This window comes from Camellia sinensis, chromosome 4, assembly GCF_055761805.1.
Source record: "Camellia sinensis isolate YWXY chromosome 4, ASM5576180v1, whole genome shotgun sequence".
Classification (NCBI taxonomy): Eukaryota; Viridiplantae; Streptophyta; class Magnoliopsida; order Ericales; family Theaceae; genus Camellia; species Camellia sinensis.
Window position 1 is genome coordinate 140128506 of NC_138964.1, and position 21612 is coordinate 140150117.

General features: G+C 32.9%; 1 protein-coding gene across 1 annotated transcript; it reads right to left on the reverse strand.

The window, feature by feature from the left end:
• Positions 1–13082: 13082 nt before the first annotated feature.
• On the reverse strand, positions 13083–21266 carry LOC114312191 (protein SIEVE ELEMENT OCCLUSION B). The gene is made up of 8 exons (XM_082866319.1): positions 21208–21266; positions 16936–19794; positions 16724–16828; positions 15670–16118; positions 15470–15579; positions 15178–15320; positions 14602–15084; positions 13083–13935 (listed from the first exon to the last, which is right to left on the reverse strand). The coding sequence occupies exons 2-8, from the start codon at positions 17119–17121 to the stop codon at positions 13318–13320; spliced, it is 2094 nt and encodes a 697-aa protein (XP_082722445.1). The 5' UTR covers positions 17122–19794; positions 21208–21266; the 3' UTR covers positions 13083–13317.
• Positions 21267–21612: the final 346 nt, after the last annotated feature.

Below are 21612 nucleotides of genomic sequence, written 5' to 3' on the forward strand. Positions count from 1 at the left end.
ACCTGAAATTGTTTCCTTACTTACCTCTGGTTTTACTGGTATGCTCAAATCTTGGTGGGAAAAATATCTCACTGAAGCAGACCGTGACTCTGTTATTTATGCCAATCAAACTGATGAAAATGGTCTCCCTCTTTTTGATGAATCTCTAGGATGTTGTCACCCTGATGGTATTAATCAACTAATCTATACCATAGTTCGACATTTTATTGGTACTCCTACAAATATTTATTCTCGAATCCATGATCAACTTAGTAATCTTAACTGTCCAACTTTAAGTGATTTTCGATGGTATAAAGATGTATTTACCTCTAGAGTCATGTTAAGAGAAGACTGTACTAAATCATTTTGGAAAGAAAAATTTATTAATGGATTACCTAGCTTATTTGCCCATAAAATTAGAGATGTTCTTAGCCAACCCACTGGTGTTATTGAATATGATAATCTCACGTATGGTGATATAATTAGTACTATTCAAAAAGAAGGTTTAAAAATGTGTATTGACCTCAAACTTACTCAAAAAGCTAATAAAGATAAACATAAAGCTAAGTATGAATTAGGCAATTTCTGTGAACAATATGGTTTACCTCCCGTTGCACCCTCTCGTAGGAAATCACACAAATACTCCAAACATAAATCCTCATACAAACATTCCAATAAATATAAATATAAGAAAAATTATTCACCTTCCAAATCCAATGATAAATTTTATACCAAACCTAAAAAGACATATTACAAATCCAAATCTCATCCAAAATCTAAATCAACAAAAGATGTTACCTGTTATAATTGTGGTCAAAAAGGACATTATTCAAATAAGTGTAAAGACAAACAAAAATTAAAAGATAAAGTAAATCAACTTCAAATTGATGATAACTCCAAAAATCAGTTATATGAAATTTTCCAATTAAATCACTCTGTTAATAGTTCTTCCTCTTCTGATCCATCTAATACTTCATCCGACTACCATTCACCTAGTGATAATTCCGATAATGATATTACAATAGGTTGTAATGACGTTTGTTGTAAACTCGTTAAACAAATTACTGTCCTTACCAAAACTACTCAAGAAGAATCTGCTTTAATTGACCTAATTAGTAAATTAGATGATCCCAAGTTAAAACAAAAATATACTGATAAATTAAAATCCCTATTAATTCATTCAGATTCCAAACCTAAATTTGATAAACCTATAATTAGTCTATCCAAAACTTTAGAAAGATTTAAAAATAAACAAAAAGAAGTCACATTACAAGATTTACAACAAGAAATTAATCAGATTAAACAAACAATCAAAGACTTACAACATAAAGATAAAAAATTAGAAGATGAAATTATTACTTTAAAACTTGATAAAAGTTTAGACAATTTCCACACCAATGAACATGAATCCCCACATGAATCTGAACATGAATCTGATCCTAATTCGGATAATTTAATATTTGATAACCGATCACACCAATCCCCATCTAATAATCCTGAAGAAAAACGATTAAGTCTAATCAACAAACTTTACATTCAAAAATGGTATTCCAAAATCAAAATAATTGTTAATGATTTTGAATTAGAATTAATTGCTTTAATTGATACTGGTGCTGATTTAAATTGTATACAAGAAGGATTACTTCCCACTACATATTATGAAAAATGTCAAGAAAAATTAACTTCTGCTAATGGTACTCAAATGCATATCAAATATAAATTACCAAAAGTACATGTTTGCCAAGATAATGTATGTTTCAAAACCTCTTTTGTTTTAGTTACTAACATGACTGATAAAATCATTTTAGGTTCCCCATTTATTTATTTATTATATCCCTTTACTACATCCAGTACAGGCATCACTACACATGTTTTAGGACAACCTGTTACATTCAAATTTTTATCTCCTCCTGAACTATTACACTTAAACCAATTAAAAGATTGTTCTATTTCTCATCAAATTAACCGCCTAACTCGGCATTTAAAATTTCTCAAAGAAGAAATCAACCACAAACGCATTGATCAACAATTAACTAATCCCGTTCTTGTTTCCCAAATTAATGATTTCAAATTAAAACTTGAATCAACTGTTTGCTCCACTTTACCTACTGCATTTTGGCATAGGAAAAAACATGTCGTTACCTTACCCTATATTAAGAATTTTAATGAATCTCAAATTCCTACTAAATCTCGACCTATTCAAATGAACTATGAATTACTTGAAATGTGTAAAAAAGAAATTAAAGAATTATTAAGAAATCGCATCATTAGCCCAAGTAAATCACCTTGGTCCTGTCCTGCTTTCTATGTTAATAAAAATGCAGAGTTAGAACGTGGTGTCCCTCGACTTGTTATTAATTACAAACCATTAAATTCTGTTTTAGAATGGATTCGGTATCCTATTCCTAATAAAAAAGATTTAATTAAACGACTTAGTCAAGCCGTTATATTCAGTAAATTCGACTTAAAAAGTGGTTTTTGGCAAATTCAAATTCATCCCAAAGATAGATATAAAACTGCATTTAATACACCCTTTGGTCAATATGAATGGAATGTTATGCCATTTGGTTTAAAAAATGCTCCTAGTGAATTTCAACATATCATGAATGACATATTTAACCCATTTAGTCATTTTTCCATTGTTTACATTGATGACATCTTAATTTTTTCAAAATCACTTAGTGAACATTGGAAGCATTTAAATGCCTTCTATTACACCATCAAAAGTCATGGTCTCGTCATTTCTGCTCCTAAAATTAAATTATTTCAAACCAAAGTCAGGTTTTTAGGATATGATATTCATCATAACACTATCCTACCCATTAGTAGATCCATTGAATTTGCTTCCAAATTCCCTGATGAAATCCTTGATAAAACTCAATTACAAAGGTTCTTAGGTTCCCTCAATTACATTGCTGAGTTTTATAAAGACCTTAGGAAAACTTGTCAACCTCTATTTGATAGGTTAAAAGATAATCCTCCTCCTTGGTCTTCTGTTCATACTTCTATTGTTAAACAGGTCAAACAATATGTAAAGTCTCTTCCTTGTCTTGGTATTCCCACTGAAAATTCATTCAAAATTATTCAAACTGATGCCTCCGATATTGGTTATGGTGGCATTCTCCTTCAGCAACTTACTCCTCAATCATCTGAACAAATTGTTCGCTATCATTCTGGTGTCTGGAATAAAGCACAATTTAATTATAGTACTATTAAAAAAGAAATTTTATCTACTGTTTTATGCATTCAAAAATTTCAAGATGATGTTTTAAATCAAAAATTCTTACTTCGTGTTGATTGCAAATCTGCCAAATTTATTTTAGAAAAAGATGTTCAAAATCTTGCTAGTAAGCAAATTTTTGCCCATTGGCAAGCTATTTTAAGTATTTTTGATTTTGATATTACCTATATACCTGGTTGTCAAAATTCCCTACCTGATTTTCTTACCCGGGAATTTTTACAGGGGGGTAAGGGATGACTACACCATTTACTACTTACCATAAATCCCGAATTACCTATTTCAAAACCCTTATTAAACAGCTTACCCATCGCATTCACCGCCTCAAATCAGCTAAACCCACTACCAAAAGAGCCCAATACATCAATTACCACCAAATTCTAGCTCGCCGCAATTTACTTGCTCACAACTACAATTGTTTACATCGTCATCAAGATTATCTTGATCTCCTTTCTGGTTGCTAATTACTGTTTATTATTTCACAGATGTCTCGTCCAAGGCCTCCTTCGAAGGCTTTGGCCTCCTCTTCCACTAAACCAAATCAACTCATTGTCCCTCCTCCTTTGGAGTCAGTTTCCCCCTCTTATTCACTTGACCTCATTAACCGTTACCAGACCCTTGGTACTATTCAACGCCCTGATTATTCATCTGCATTGGCCTCTGATCCTTTTGTATCTAGCCAATCGGTTTCAGTTACTCCATTCCCAGTTAACCCTATTAAATCATCTCGGTCTGAATATACCAATTCACATGTTACCAACCTGTTCTATAAAGAACCCAGTCACCCAAGAAATCAAACCATCAATGACATTGCTAAATTCCATTTTGGCTCTGGATGCCATTTCACCCTTTCCCATCCAGAGAAAACCCTAGCCTATTACAAGGATATTTTAATCAACCATCATTCCATCTTAATCAAGCCAATTCAGGATCGCACCTATGCCTATAAGGTCCTCTACCATTCACTTTATATTCACCACATTGTTTCCATGGCTGAATGGGGTAATCCTAATCAACTTCGTGATCTACCTGGCCATTCTATTCCTTATAATTATCATGATTACGTTGATGCTTGGTTCAAGATTTTCTTGTACCAAAATGAAACTTTTAGTCATTCCTGGTTCATCTTATTTGATCAAAAATTCAAATCTGAGTTACCAACTTGGTTTCTGAGATGGTGGTCTCACTATGGCGCCATTTCAGCTATCCTTCCTGATGATCTCAAAAATATAATTCATTATTTCAACTCTGTTTACCCATTTTCTGCTCACCAGAAGCAATTTCCCTTATTACTCATATTCATTGCCAAATACAAGATTCCATGGATATTCAAATGGCATTATGGGATTGATGATAATATCATCATCCGCCAACACACAGTTAAATGGTGGGTTAAGTTCAATGTTCCCAGAATTCTTGAAATTGTTCAAGAAGAATTTCCACCTGATCAATGTGCTCCAACTCCTGCTCTTGCTCAAGCCCAGCAGAACCCAACTGCTGCATTTACTCAAGGAAGTCAGCCCAGTCTTCCTCCAGTCAATCTTGGAAGCCCCTCATCTAGTGGCTCCAAGCCCAAATCATCCAAATCAAAGACCAAAGCCATTGCTGCTCAGCCAGTCCAATCAAAGCCCAAATCAAAATCCAAAGTCCAATCAAAGCCCATTCCACCTCCTGTTCAGCCCAAAGGCAAATCCAAAGGTAAAGCCCAATCATCCAAAGAAGACATGATCCAGTTAGCCCATCAACTGTTGAATCAAGCTAAAGCTCAATCCACCGATTCAGACAATTCAGACGGTTCAGCCCAGATCTATTCCTCTGAAGAATCAACCAATCAGTATTCAGGACCCGAGTTTCAAGATGCTCAGGATCCATTTGTTTAATCAACATTGGATTCCATATAGATACAAATTAGCTTCAATCAATACTCTTTTGAGAAAAGCTGCCAATTTGTATTTATATTGATTCCATTATTCACATTATTCACCGAAAGTGATGAATAGTAAAAGTTACTGTTCACTTTTACTGTTCACTGTCACTATTCACCCAGTCAATTTGGTTTAAAGCTGTTCAAATATTCAATGAATCCACCGAAAGCAACCGACAGCATCTACTTTTCACATGCTCGGCCAGCTGCTTTCAGAAGTCACATGTTTATGTGGTGCTTTTTATTTCTTTATATTGTAATCAATTGTAAGGATTCAAACATTCTTCAATTTTCTTCTCCATTTCTGTTGTAAGAAAAACCAGAGTGTTTTGAGAGCCTTACCAGTTGCTTCGTTGTACCTATTTAAGATCCTTGCAGTTGCTACAATTGTAATTGTAAGTTATTTTTTGTTATTTAAAATGTTTTGATTGATAATTAGTGTGATAATTAGTGTGAATATTTTAATTAATAATTAAATGGTTTTATTAATTTAATTATTTTCCAGTGCTTAGTTCTTATCTGATGTGTTGAATTTTGATTTCGTAATCCATCTCCTTCATATATATATGCTGCTTCCGCCTTTATATATATATATTGATAACTAACCAAAAATAGAGTTATTTATTTTTAAAAACTTTTCTATGCCAACCAAAAAAAAAAAAAACAATCAACAAGGTTAACCCTTTAGCCAAAATTATTGCATTTCATTAGGAGGTCAAGGATTCAAATCTCTCTATTAACATGTGAATTTTATCTCTCATGAATTTGGTTAAACAAAGAATCTTTCAATTTGAGACTCTTTTTTTTTTAAATTAATTATATGTATTTAGCCTCCATTATAATTGTAACTCATTATATATGATACTTTAGTTTTAAAAAAATTAAAAACCAAAAAAAAAAAAATTAAAAAAAATTATTACAATATTTGTAACCTTTTAAAATAAAATTGAGGGTCAGTTATTTTAAATTGGCAAAATTTTGTAAGGGAAGAGGGATAGAACAGTCCTTTTACTCTCTTAGGGTCTCATGAAAGTTAGGAAGATTATACTTACAGTACAAATTTAACTCCTTACACTCTCAAATTTTAATTTTTTTATATTTTTATTTTATAATTTCTATAATTTCATTATTACCCTCATTCCTAACTTTTCTCCTTCTCATTCTCCTTCTTTTTCTCCTTACGCCCAAAATCTAAAAAACCCTAACCCTAGTTCTACAAGAGACTACATCGCCAAAATTTGGCCTCCTTCCTCTTTCTTCTCACTCTGTCGATCGCTAGCCTCTCTCCTCTCTTTCTTTTCCTCATTCTTTTTCTCTCATCCCCCTTCTAACGTTGGCCACCCTCTTCAAACCTTAAGGCAACCTCTACAATTTTCAACTTCCATAACCACTGCTTCCCTTCTACTGATCCTCAATCTCTGCAAACCCAGATCTTGATCGCACCAAAGAGAGAAAAAGAAAGAGAAAGCGAAAGAGAGCGTACTAGATCGATAGCCACCATTTCTCTCCCATCAATCCTCAATCTTTGCAAACCTATACCCAAATCACACCATAAAGAGATAGCACCAGAAACTTGTTGGAAAAATAATGGTTTTTGGTGACTTTAATGCAATATTAAAGTGGGTGTCAAACCTCAATTGAGGTGGATTAAAGTGGATTTAGATTCTTTGTAATGTAATCTTTACACCACAAAAAGAATGACCAAAAATCATAAAAATTTGAAGGAGAAATTGACTTATTAAGTTGGCCTCATGAAAGAGGTTTTGGGAAAGGCGTAAAACTTTGTATCCCACATTGATTGTAGTGGAGAGCATTGATGGGTATTTAAATCCCATTTTTTTCCTAAGGGTGTGAGCCCTTCGGGGCATCCAAATTTTCCGAAAGAATGGAGTTATGGATACTTCAAGAATGGACTTGGGCTAAGACTATGATCCAAGTTGGTTAGGCAAAAATTTCCATACACACGTGTGCCGCTCGCCCGCCAGCCCGAACTGGGCCTGGGCCGGCTCAGGTCCGAGTCCGTGATCCGTGGATCGTGGATCTTAGGACTTGGGACTTGGGTTTGGGCTTGGGCTTGCTGGAATGGATTGAGTATGGGGGTTGGGCTTGGCCCACCCATCTTAATCTTTTTGGACTAAGCTAGATCTGTGAGCTGCAGATATATATATACACAAAACTTATGTGTATACCTAGTAATTCCTCTATTGATGATGGATTTAAATCCATCAGTTTTGCAGGTTAATCCAGAATTAAATCCTGCATTTGTTGTAGGGGAGCCTCTTCCTCTCTCCCTCCATGTGTATAAAAGGAGGCCCTCTCCTTCAGCTTTCTACACCAGAAATTGTTGCTCTTCCTGTCTTCATGAGTTTTCCAGTTTTATATTATTTTCTTCCTATGAGAGAGTGCTGCAAAGTTATGTTCGCTGAAGCTACTCAATCGATGCATTGCTGTAACTGGTCTAACCATCGTATCTTGGGAAACAGACGTCGAACAACCTCTAGTACCGAACCGGTAAGGCAACGAGTCTATTTTAAGGACACTGTCTAATGCAGGCTTTGGTTTGGTTCCTTTTGCTAGTTTATTTTATTATGAATTTCTGTATATTTCAGCATATTCTTATTCTAAAATTCCAATTGTTTGTTCCATATGAATCTATTTGTTTTATTTAATTACATAATATGTACAACAAAATAAAGAGATAACGTACTAGATTGAGACCTAATTTCTCTGGATCTGCTTGGTTTGGCATAGGAAAGAAGGAGGAGGAGGAGAAGGATGAGGAGGGGGCAATAGTAAAGATAGCGTCAGTGGGTGGTGGGCAGTGATGTGGGGACTGGCGGAGAAGGGTTGAGGGTGGCGATGAAAGGCAAAAGGGGTTGGTAATGGTTGGTGGTAGTAGAGGAGGTCGTTTGAGGGGGTCGTTGTAAGGGAGGGAGAAAGGTTTTAGTAAGGGAAATGGGGGGTCACCAATTGCGGAGGAGCTAGGAGTGAGATCGGAGTTGGCAACAATAGTTGTCTAGTATGGACGTTGGAGGGAATGGTGGTGGGTGCTAGGATTTTTTTAGGTTTTGAGCGTAAAGAGAAAGAGAATGAGAAATGTTAGGGATGAGGATAATAAAGGAATTACAAAAAATTATAAAATTTAAAAATTTTAAAAATAAAATTTTAAAAATATAAGAAGTTAAATTGATAGTTCAAGTAGAATTTCCATGAAGGTTACTGCCTTGAATGGGTATAAAGTTGTATGACTTACTTTTGGAAATAGCTATAAACGTCATTAGGGAAGTACACAATACGTTAATATTGTCACTGTTGACTTTCTATTTAACAATATTATCCACTTAGATAAGTGTTTCAAAAAGGGATTAGAGGCGATGGTCAGGTCTCATTTCGAAAATATGATTAGTTGATATTTTAATTTTAATTTTTTTTTTTTGAGATTATTACATTTCAGTGATATCATAGAGAATTATTTTTTAAGGTCTCTGATATTAAAATTTATAAAATAAAATATATATAATATTTTTATAATAGTTGGAATTCCTTAAAAATTTTATAGAAAAAATTCGACTCAGAAAAATTTGTGTCTAATTGAGGGAAATTTTGGTCCGACTGAGAGAAATTTCTACCTCGACACGGAGAAATTTCTCTGATTTCATAGAGAAATTTCAAAATTTCTTTGGTATGATCACATAAAATTTCATCGAGAGACCTTAGCTAATAAAAAAAATATCTTAGATCTCTTCTACGACACAAAGTTAGAAAGAGATATTTTACTAATTTTTTCCAAAAAATTTATAAATTTAATTATTACTATTTATAAATTTTATCATTCATTTGTAATCATTTTTTCAACACCTCACTGTTGTGATATTTTTCTTTTTAGCGTGGGTAGATTATTCACACACAAAAGAAGAAGGTGATTGATTTAATATTTAGGCCAAGTTTGGGAAGACTAAAAAAGTGTACTTTTTATCTTTTTGGACTAAAAAATTGAGGTTGAAAATATGGATGTTTGGGTTAACTTTTTGACTTTTTATTGAAAAATGTGTAATAAAAAATTGTAAAAATTGATTTGTAGGGAAAAATTTGAATTAGGAGTTGTGCAGCCGTAATTGTTGACTTTTGGTGAATAGTGTTAACTTTTTAACTTTTTGAGTAACTTTTTAGCTTTTTGACTTTTTTGGATCTTCCCAAACTTGGCCTTATAATCATGTAATTATAGCGCATTTATCTTAAACAATGGATAATAAGTGTGATTTTAAAAATAATTTATTTGTTTTTTTGAAAATAATATGGTAAAATAATGTGATTACAATTATCGAATCAATTTAATTTTATTAATTTTTTTAATAGATTATGTACAAAGACACTTAAAAATGGATGTAACAATCCATGGTGGATTCACAGGCCCATACTAGATTGTACATGCCTTAAAGGCGATTGCTAGATTATTTTTGATGAAATTGTTGATGGAATTGTGAGGAATAAATTATATCATAAAATTAGATGGGACGAAGAATTAGATATATTATAGGATTATGGTTAGGATTATTAGGAAAAAATTATACCATAGGATAATAGATGAGATAAATGTATGTATATTTTATTCATATTTTATCTACCTTTTCTATTTCATTTTCTAAATCTCTTCTCAAACCTCACAATCAAACACAAATCAAATGTGCCCAAAGAGGACTGGGGAGAAAAGTTTGTTATTAGCCTCTGTTTGGCAAGATGGTTTTGAGGCTTTTTTGGCTATTTTAGCCACAAAAAATAAAATAGGCTATTTTAGCCATAACAAACAAAACATCACATCCAACCCATAATCATTACATTCTTCTCTCACAAAAAAAGCCAAAAAAGTCAAAAAGCCAAAAAATCCTTCCCAAACCAAGCTTTTTAGCCCAGGCTAAAATAGCCAAAAAAGTCAAAAAGCCAAAAAGCCAACCCACTTCCCAAACGGAGGCTGGAAATATAATGTGTAGATCAAATTTAGCCTCCGTTTGGGAAGTGGGTTGGCTTTTTGGCTTTTTGGCTTTTTTGACTATTTTAGCCTGGGCTAAAAAGTTTGGTTTGGGAAGGGCTTTTTGGCTTTTTGGCTTTTTGACTTTTTTTTGTGAGAGAAGAGTGTAATGATTATGGGTTGAATGTGATGTTTTGTTTGTTGTGGCTAAAATAGCCTGTTTTGTCTTTTGTGGCTATTTTAGCCCCAACCCACTTGCCAAACCAACACCATAATAAATTTAAATTTATACCATACATTTCATTTTTAAGTATTTAACTGTGTTTTTTCTTTTTTCTTTTTTCGTTTCCACAAAAGAAATTTACTTCTTTCTCGTCTAAGATGAATTGAAGAGTCCAGTCTAAAATTGTATTACGCCGGCACTTTTTATAAATTAATATTATGGGGTTGTTTGGGATGATCTAAATAAGTGTACTTTTTGACTTTTTATGAAATATGGGTTGGGCTTGGGTTGGGTTTGAAGTGATGTATTAGAGGGATGAAGTGACTTAAATAGGATAGTGACTTTTTGACTTTTTGTCTTTTTCAAGACATGCCAAACTTGGCCTAAAAATAAAAAAATCCAAACCAACATTAGGCCAAGTTTGGGTACTTCCAAAAAAGCCAAAAAGTCAAAAAGTTACTCAAAAAGTTAAAAAGTTAACACTATTCACCAAAAGTCAACAATTACGGCTGCACAACTCCCAATTCAAATTTTTCCCTACAAATCAATTTTTACAATTTTTTATTACACATTTTTCAATAAAAAATCAAAAAGTTAACCCAAACATCCATATTTTCAACCTCAATTTTTTAGTCCAAAAAGACAAAAAGTGCACTTTTTTAGTCTTCCCAAACTTTGCCTAAGGGTTGGTTTGACATATTTGAAAAAAGTCAAAAAGTCACTATCTTATTTAAGTCACATCATCTTATTTAAGTCACATCACCTCTCTAACACATCACTTTAAACTCAACCCAAACTCAACCCATATTTCACTTTAAACCCAACCCAAACTCAACCCATATTTTATAAAAAATCAAAAAGTACACTCATTTATATCATCTTAAACAATCTACCTGCTCACAAATCTAATATGAAATTTGAATATAAAAGTTCGACTGATATTAAATAAGTCAATAAATGGATGAGTATTTAAATAATTAATATATAAAAAAAGATTAACGTGTCACAATTTAAATTTTCAGGCCTTTTTTTTTTTTTAAAAAAAAGTAGTGAACTTTTCTTAAATTTTAAAAAAAAGTTTTACACGTCTAAATAACGAGATGGACAGAAAAATTCAAAAAATAAAAAAAAATAACAGACTTTTTTGGCCTTTTCAATTTTTTTTTAGAATTTTCAAAAAAAATTACTTTTTAAGTTTATCTACACGAAACAGACCAAAAAAACAAAAATTTTTGACATAACTTTCTAAAAAAGTCATGAAAATAAAAATTAAAAAATTAAAAAAAAAAAACTTTTTTATGACATCCCAAACACCCCATATATTGGGTAGAGAATTTATTATCAACCAATTTATGCATTATATTACAATTAGATGGGGGCCATAAATTCATAAAACTGAAGGATGAAATATCAAATTCTGATATTGGCGTTTGTAGAGGGGCAAGACTTGCATAGAGTTGACCGACTTGATGATGGGACTAAAGGCAGTGAATGGTACAAGTCCTTATCATGTAAGTTTTTCTAATATAAACGAAATGCTAAAAAGGAGAAAGTTGAATGAACGACCAGGCTTATACATGACCCCAAAAAAATTGCTAGAGATTAAAAAATTAAGAGTTAATTACACTTTTTATTTTTATAATGTGATCTAAATTTTATTTAACCCATGTATTTTAAGTTCAGTTTTAATTTAATTCTTCTGTCTAAATTTTTATTAATTTTATCTATATGTACATCTTATAACATTGTTAATTTTAATATTTAATTTAAATAAAAAAATCAAATTGAAACTACACTTAGTATAGAGACCAAATTATTTAATTTAAAATTATATGAACTAAAATGAAATATATATTTAAAATTATAAGGACTAAAAGTTTAATAAACCCAAAAATTAACTACCGAAAAATATTTTTAATGTCACAAACTTCTTGATCCTTGATTTATGTGAAATTTATGTAGATTTTATGTGGGTTTCATTAAAATCTAAGATTTTAAAATGTGTTTGCGATATTATCATCTCAATGATTCTACTAGTCACAATGAATAACTGTTTGCTTAATCTCAAGTCAAATCTACTATTTGACAAAACTATTCAATCAAAGCTGTTTTTCCCTTCAAAGCTTATTCAAGCGTCTTTGACACTGCTTTATAAACCAATTTATTTGGTCTTTTTAACCTAATAAATAAATAAAATCATTTTTATCATTTTTCAAGCAAACAAAAACTTTTTTTAAGAAAAAAATCATTTTATTTTCTAAAACAGGCCAAGAAAATAGAAAATAAAAGTTGACTTATCTTAGCTGCCCAAAAAAAAAAAAAAATGTTCTTTCTTTTGTTATTTTTATTATTATTTTTATACCCAAAAATAAAAATAAAAAACTAAAATCTAACAAAATAGATTATTTTAATTATTATAAAAATCAAAAAGTCATAAACGAGTCAAATAACTTATTTATTGGCATGGGTTGTAACAAAAGACAGGGTAAGCTATGATATGAATAACATCAATTCCAAGTCATTCATATACATAACAAATAAAATATTTTTGACGTATTTCCAGTGGTGTTTTCGTCCTTATTTTTTTGAAAAATTTTACGCCTTATGTTTGTGCCCATGTCGATATCTATATCACTATCAGTGCTTCATAGGATAATTGGCATTACTAGTTCTACCAAGCTGCATCTATGGCAAAATCCCCAATAAACTTCAAATTTTCCCTGAGAAAAAGAAAGCAAAGGGAGAGGGAAAATGCAGAGTAATTTCAGTCATACATATTATAGCCATCACATTCTTACAACACACTTAAAACAATCTCAAACTTATAAAGAGGTATCATAGAGCCCCAAACTAGCATAATCTTGATCACCATCATAGTAAGCACTATAGTACTAATTAGACTCTTTCGAATCACTAAATCTCACAACCAAAGCAAACTTGCAACAAGCAAGCATAAATGTATGATATAGCAATCTTCAACACACTTCTCAATCGGTACAACAACGATACATATAGTACTTTTCCATGGGCCGACCACACTCTGCACATATGACCTTCTCAGGGATACCGCCATTTATCCCTGGCAAGATAAGGCGGTTGCAGTGTTGCGGGGTATGCAATTCTTTTAACTTTTGATTGAGTGCCGCCATAAAACCAATTCCCTTTGCATTATCCTTCCAAGTGTCAAATGTTGCTAAACATGTTAAAAAAAGGTCACCCATGGCACGGGCCATCTCACCCGATCCTTTACTCATTATAGCCCATCCTTGATCGCTCCCATTAAAGCTAAGCACGCTTAACACTCCTTGCATTATCAAATCATCTTCGATAGTCTTGCCATGTTGCATCTTGGAGTACAACATGCTCTCCAACCGCGCCCAGAAGAACCAAATGGACATGAGGTCTGGCCAATAGTGACTCAATTTTTCTGCATTGATGATTGCATTAAGCTTTCGCACTCGCTCCTTGGGGCTGCTCTTCCCCACGTAAACCATTTCTAGAACAATGCCTGCAGCCCCCGCAACTGCTTTTGCAATGGTACTAAATTTTCGAATCCATTCAATGTCCTCTCCTCCATACAAGCAAATGTATTTCTCTTGTGCAATCTGATAATTCCACAATAATATCAAGAAAATCAAACAAGGCTTGAATTAAGACAAGATTTAAAGATGTCACATTTCGAAGCCAATTCTAGAGAACTGATTAGGACAATTTTCTAAATAGCGGTTTGGGAAAATACTATGCGTGCAAATCTCTTGTGAATTTAAAATTTATTTATTTGGTTTGAGTAGGTAATAGAAATTGAAAATGAACACTTTGGTGCTTGCGTATGCATATTAGGAAGCAGAGTATCTACAAGTAAATGGGCCGAGTTGAATTGAACTTTGCAGGGTTCAATGTTGGTTCCTTTGTTTATCAAGCTCAAAAATCAAGCTCGCGCTTGGGTTGAAGCTCAATAATAAAGAAAAATTTTGGCTCAATAATCAAGCTTGTTCGGCTCATTAAATAATATTCTATATTAAACACACATATATCGTATTTTATAATATTAAATACATAAAATAATATATTTATCCTATTATGTAGATAAATAATAAATGGCCTGAGCCTTACAAGCCGAGCTTGTTCTAACTCAAGCTCGATTCATTTATTAAACGAGCCTAAAAATCGGACTCGGGCTCATTTATTTACTTAACGAACTAAGCCGAATTCACAAAGAGCTCGATTTATTTGCAGCCTGGCTTACAAAATTATGAGGACAGTATAGTTACCCAATTCATTATGCTTTCATCAATGGCATCCACCAATAGCTCAAGTCTCCAAGTCTCTTCCTTCCAAAGCAATTCTTCTCTCATGATAGTGAAAGGGTAGGCCAAATTCCCCCATATCCAAACCATATGATGCGCGTTTGGGCATGCAACCCTACCTTGTTGATCCAACACCACTAGAATGAGCTTCTTATCGAAATGCCAAAACTCCTTAATGTACTTGATGACTGCCGGTTCAAGCAACAAAGGGTGCAGCGTGTACCATGGCATCATCGATTGTAGTTGCTCAAACTTTTGCTGATTCGCATCATTCAAAGGCTTTGTTGACCTATCCATAATTGGAAGCCACACGATCTCATAATGAAGATCCGTCCTTGTCCGTGTGTCTTGGTGTAACAAGGAAAGATACATAATCTCGTCATGGGCGATGTCAAGATCTGATATGAGCAGCAACACAGTCTTTCTCTTTAGAACTTCTATACTAGCCTGTTTGAGAATATGTATATATGAATGAACTACTAAATTGGTGAAATGATGAGACAACCTAAAATTGGAGAGGAGGGTTTATGAAGAACTAACCTTTTTCTTGGTAGTTCCTTCCACAAGTGGCAATTGATCATCCTTAGAGTAAATCAATGCCTTAAGAATCCTCACATTGTCGACATGGGACATCTCGAAGAGGCGAATGAGCATCTGAAAAGTTTCTGCATGTCTCTTCTCATCTGCATCCCATTATTAAACATTTTTTAATAACTTCAGAAAATGAATATCGTGGTAATTTTAGAGGTAATGTGAGTCTCACACACCTAATCTTCCATAGTAGTATGTTTAAATTTAATTCTTAGCATCTAGGATTCAACTGACGGCTCACCTATGTGATGATGACAAATCCCGAGCTGGTTCTTAAGGTGAACGTCTATGTTGCTGATCTTATGCGCCAAGCTCGAGAGCTCCCATGCTTCAGTGGCAGATGCGATGTGCCTGCAATTAGGGTAACAAAGTTGTTACTAATGTATGGTATAAAAGTAATTTGAGAATTTGGATTGAACACGCGTGCCATATGAGGCTTACTCGTAACTCATGCCTAAAAGGCTGGTAATCTGTGAGGCACAAGCCACCATGCTTCGGATGGTCCAGTATGTAGCAGTTGGAATATGAGTCAAGGCAGTAGACATAGGCGTTGCGTCGGGTGAAACATATTGCAAAGGAAGCTCCTTAAACTCAACGATGCACTTGGTTACATCCAACAGAGCCTTGAAAAGGTTTTTAATTGCATCAAACCGGGATTTAAGGGTGCTAGAATGCTCTATGATGTCCGGTAATTGCTTAAGGAGAGCTACAGACTTGGCAAGCTGGTTAGAGGTAACTAGCTGAGTGACAAGCCAAAACTCTCCATAATTTACAGCAAAGGCTGCTAGGGAAATCACCACTTTCGCATCCCATGAGTAGATTGAAAGCATGTTTAGTATCGCCATTGTTGTTGCGTGTGCATCTGCTCCACTCGAGCACTTGCATGATAGCTGCCAGAACAAATTTATAGTCCTAATCAGGGTTTTAAATATCGGTTGTTACATAATGGGATTTTGGACTTATGAAATTGTTATATAAGAGCTTGTGGCAAAAATTGCATGTGAATGGAGGACTAATGTTTGCTTAGACTAACAATACAAGGAGTCTACTTGCTCAGAACAGAACATAGAAAGTTTCACAAATTGTCTCTCTTTTGTAAAACTTTTTGTGTTCTATTTCTATACACAATTGCTAACAATAAGCACTATGAAAAAGCTTTTGCTCACAAGAAACTATGGAAACACTAATATAAGCTAGTCTCACTACTGTCATTTTGAACTAGTCTAACTACTGTTATTTTGAAAAGGTGATGGAATCTTTCTTTTTCTTTAACTTGCACAAAAATAGAACACATACAGTTCACAAAACTCTCTCTTTTGTGAAACCTTTGTGTTCTATTTCCATACACAGTTGTTAGCAATAAGCACTATGAAAAGGCTCATACTGAAAAAGAAACAGTGAAAACACTAACATAAGCTAGCCTCACTACTGTCACTTTTTCCCCCCCATTACCACTAGTAATTATTAAGCAAGTTCAAAGGCACAATAGTTACACCTCGCACAAGACTTTATGCATAATGTAAGCCAATTCATCTAGGATGGCATCAAGTCCATCCACAGTGGTCCTTTCCTCCAATGCATCAGTGTGTCCATGCATGCCCTGCATAAAATTAACACACAATTGACCCCAATAGCGACAAATAGCAAGAAACTTGTAGAACATAATGTTTTGTTTTGAGAAGAAAGGAGAAGAGGACTTGAACATACACCAGCAACGTCAGGAGTGACATGGTTCAGGATGTCCTCAATGACTTGGAGAATGGGCTTGGCATAGACATCACGCCCATCAGGCGAATGGGTTCCCTGAATTTGTTTCATCATGGCACTGTCATCGGACAATGACATCCGACGGTCATTCTTGGCCAGTTGCTGCATTGTGGGCTTGTTTTCCATTTTTTTGGGAATTAAGAAGGCAGGAGGGGGATGAAATGGGTTTTTGTGTGGTTTTGCAGTGGCTCAGGGTAAGCTATATATAAGGACGAAAAGTTGGAATAAATTCTATAATTGAGTCATGTTATACCTTGCTTGCCAGAGGGTTTAAATTTTGTTAAATCCATGTTTGTCTGGTGGATAGAGATATCATAACATTGTCTTTACAGAATTTAAGAAGAGGTTCCCCAAAAGATTAATGTTAATGTTCCCTTAAGCCCTTTTTGAGGTCATTTGATTAACATTAACATGTTAAGTTGATAAAGCTACCAGAAGGGTAGGTTTGTGCTTTTTGTTGTCACAACAATACCATGCTCAGTCACTGCTCATTGATATGTGTGGTTTGTATTCTACTTTTTTTGGGGGAAAAGAAGTAGAAAACTAGTTTGGCAAACTTTTTTTGAAAACCCATTGTTTAGAAATATCATATATTTATTTTTGAAAACCGTTATCACAAGTTTTTGAACTTTGTTATGACGGAACAAACAAAAACGAGAAAGTAAAAAGGAGGAATCACACGAGAATACAAACATATGAGTGGTTTGGCTAAAAGCCTACATCTACGGACAAAAAACGACAAAGGGTTTAACTATCAAAAGAAGAGAAATTATAATGACCGACTGTTTCTATCAAAAGCCATTTTTGTAGCAAAACTTCTGTTTAATCTCATAACCCTAATCCTCAAAATAACTCATAATATATACTATGATTGAATGAAACAAGAATCAGGTCAGAACTAGTAAGCCCATTAATTGGGTCGTGAGCATCGCCAACAGGTCATAACCACAAATCGGATAAAATAACCTACAACAAACCTTTTATTATTTTGTTTCTGAAGAGGCAAAAATGAAAATAGAAAAAATAAAATAAAAAATGCAAAAACAATACTGAACAGGTGTAGACTTAAAAGAAAACTTATTTTGCCTGCGTAGTTAAGAAATGCTCCTCCATGAAAGCAGCCTAGCTAGCTATATCTCAATCTTCATTCTAGCCATTAAACCTTGTTGTTATCACTGGTGATTTTAATTTTAATTTTGATTTTGATTTTGATTTTGATTTTGATGTTGATTTATTTTTATTTTTTTGTGAAGGGTGATTTTCTTGAATGCTCTTTCTTACTTAGCTTTGGTTTGGTTCATTTCCTCTTTCATTTGCTTTTTGGGGTGTGAATTTTGTTAAAGCCATGTTTGCCTGGATAGAAATAAGAACATGGTGGACCCATAATAACCATGTCTTTACAGAATTTAATGAGGGTTTTCCGTAAGGATTAATGTTAACATTAACATGTTCCCTTAGTTAATAAAGCTATCAGGACAGTTTGTGCTTTTTCTTTTTGTTTTTGATAAATTAATTTTCATTGAACAAAAACAACACAACAATAGCCAGAAACAAAAGGGAGGGCTAATATTAGTAGGGACAACATGATTGGATTAGGGAAGACAAAAATATCAAACAAATCTCATTTACGATATTTTATTGGTCGGATGGTATCACCGTTGTAATTAATTTTTGTTCCCAAGTAGGGTCATGTTGAATCTATCTTGTAGAGTAAACTTTTCAATACTCGTAGTCATCCGTAAATTATGTCTATCAATTAAGACCAGACACAACACTAAAAAAAGTTAAAGACATTTGAACTCACATTCATCTCATCCATTTTATCTTCTTAAAGTATTTTAAACGAAATCTAATGCTTGTGGGATGCTGATGCACATCCCAGCAGCAATACTTCTGCATTTTTTGGTTTGTTCTTAAAACACTTCTAAAATTTTCGTAAGGTCATGTTTTAATCTTGAATTAGAAGAATTTTTTTTGGGGGAGGGGGGGGGGGTTAAGGAAAAGAGTAAAATGAATAAAGTATTAAGCTTATTTATTTATTTTATTTTATTTTTCACTTTCCTCTTCATTTTTATTTTTCTTCTACACATCCATAAACCAAGAGCAGTCTAAATAATTGACAAATCCAATGAGAAAATGACTAGACAAAGAAATGGAAGGCATAGAAGAAAAGGAAAAGAAGCTTATATCAGCATTATAATTAGTAGATAATTAGTTAATTAAGCACTCGTGTTGGTGCATAAGCACTTCTGTTCAAAGTGGTGGTATTTTGAAACATGGGATGCTTAAAATTGCATAAGCAATCTTACCTCAGCTACCCACATTTTCGAATGTTTGGTGATGAGTTTTGATGAAGTTTCTCACTTTGGACCACGACTGATGCCAACTTTCCATGAATATGAGAGAGAGAGAGAGAGAGAGAGAGAGAGAGAGAGAGAGAGAGAGATTGGCTCTTTTACTTTTGTAGTGAAAAGCAAAAAACTAATCAAAGTTGAGAAAGTACAAAAAGAAAATTCCAATTATCTTTAACCGTTAAATGGACTCCAATGTCTCAATTTGAACAAGGACGAATCATTAGATCTGCGGGAAAAAAAAAATTGAAAAATTTTAAATTTATTGAAAGAGTTGTATCAAATTCTATGAAGACAGATAAACTAAAAAAGATTAGCAAGAGTTCATTCATGAAGTTATTGTGGTTTGCTATTATGAGAGCTTGGGTGGAAGTGCTCCATTAGCCCATATTTTACTACTATATGCCACCTATTGAACAACTCCTCTCTCGTACCTTTAAAGAGTAGACTACGGGTGTGTTTGATTGGACGGACTGGAAAAGGGGGGATTAGAATCCATCGGACTTGAATCCTGGGACTGTGAATCCCCCGGACTATTTGGTCGGATTGGATATGTATCCTGTGTTTGTTTTTTCATGGGATTAGATGTCTGAATAGGACTATTTTTAGTGAATCCAACGTTTGGTTGGACGGACTGGATAGGATAAATGAACAAAAGACTATTTTACCCTTTTTCAATTGTTTATTATGTAATAGCAATATTAAACATATCTTTAATATTTTAATTATTTTTAGTAAACATTAAACATACTAATGGTTAAATTTCGTTTAAAGATATTTAAACATACTAATATTGATAAAAAAATTTGACTGGTATAGATTATTTTTATTTAAACAAATAAAAATTTATTGTTGAAATTAAACATACTAATGGTTAAATGTTTAAATTTTTATTTAAACAATTAACATTGAAATTATTTTGATGTACAGATTATGTTTAAAAAATTAACAATTAACAATTAAATAAATGTTAATGTATAGATTATGTTTAAACAATTAACAAATGTTGATGTAATTAACAATTAACAAATGTAGATGTAATCAAATGTTGACGTATTAAAACATAATTTAATAGATGTTAAATAAATATACATGTTGATGTACAGATGTTGAAATAATTTAATAAACATGTTGATGTACAAATGTTTAAATGTTTAAATAAAACATAATTTAAATAAATGAAATTATTTATTGTTGAAATTAAACATTTAATTGTTTAAATAAAACATCTATTAAATTTAAACAATGAAATTAAATAAAACATAAACAAAATTTTAAAATAAAACATCAATAAAATATCTATAAAAAATTAAATAAATAAAACATTAATAAAAAGTTAAATAAAATTATTTTATTTTTAAATTGAGACATTTAAATTTTATTGAATTTTATTAAATATAATACATAATTAAATAGTAGAGGGTCAAAATGGTCATTTTCGCATATAATCCAAACAGTGATTAGTCCCCCACTTTCTGTCCCACCCCCCCCAGGACAGGATAGTCCCCCATATGGGGGACATGGAGTCCGGCCGGACATGGAGTCCGCCGGACTAAAAAAAAATCAAACGACGGATAAGGTGCACTATTTGGATTACAATCCAAATAGTGGATAGTCCTCCCTCCTAATCCCCCCAATCAAACACACCGTAGGCCATGTTTGTTTGGGCGGACTGGATTAGCATTCCTATGACTAATTGTCCTAGGACTACGAATCCGTTGGATTATGTATCCTATCTTAACTAATATTTAAGTTTAAAATAATTAGTCCGTACTTTAATTGTTTAACCAAACATCGGATTAATAATTTTATTGGACTATTAGTCCAATCCCAAGCTCATGTCCACCCAAACAAACATGACCTACATGTATTATATTATATTTCGAATCTTCAACAACAACCAAAATAAAAAAAAAAAAAAAAAACAATGAGAAAAAAGTTCTCACAATAAGACTAATCAACTTGTCTTCGAGTAAAATTACGAGCACTACATATAAGCAAATAGGTTTCAAAAAGAAAAATAAAAAATAAAACGAAAATAATAAGTAACTAAGTTCAGAAATTTTGGAGTAAATTAACAATTTATATATGCTACCATCTTGAGCAACAAATAAAGGTTTATATAATTAACTAACAAGTCTTTTCAAGAGCAATCAACTCATCTTGAAAAGAAAAGAAAAAAATTTAACTACCTTTACAAATTATGGACTAAAATTAACAATCTATGTATGTGACCAACTAGAGCAACCGACAAGTTTTTATCTGC

Coding starts and splice junctions, on each gene's coding strand:
- LOC114312191 (XM_082866319.1), bottom strand. CDS start 17,121: ATGGAAAACAAGCCCACAATGCAGCAACTGGCCAAGAATGACCGTCGG. Junction 15,580..15,669: donor CTTTTAGGCATGAGTTACGA/GTAAGCCTCATA, acceptor CCCTAATTGCAG/GCACATCGCATCTGCCACTG. Junction 15,085..15,177: donor AAGGAACTACCAAGAAAAAG/GTTAGTTCTTCA, acceptor ATTCTCAAACAG/GCTAGTATAGAAGTTCTAAA.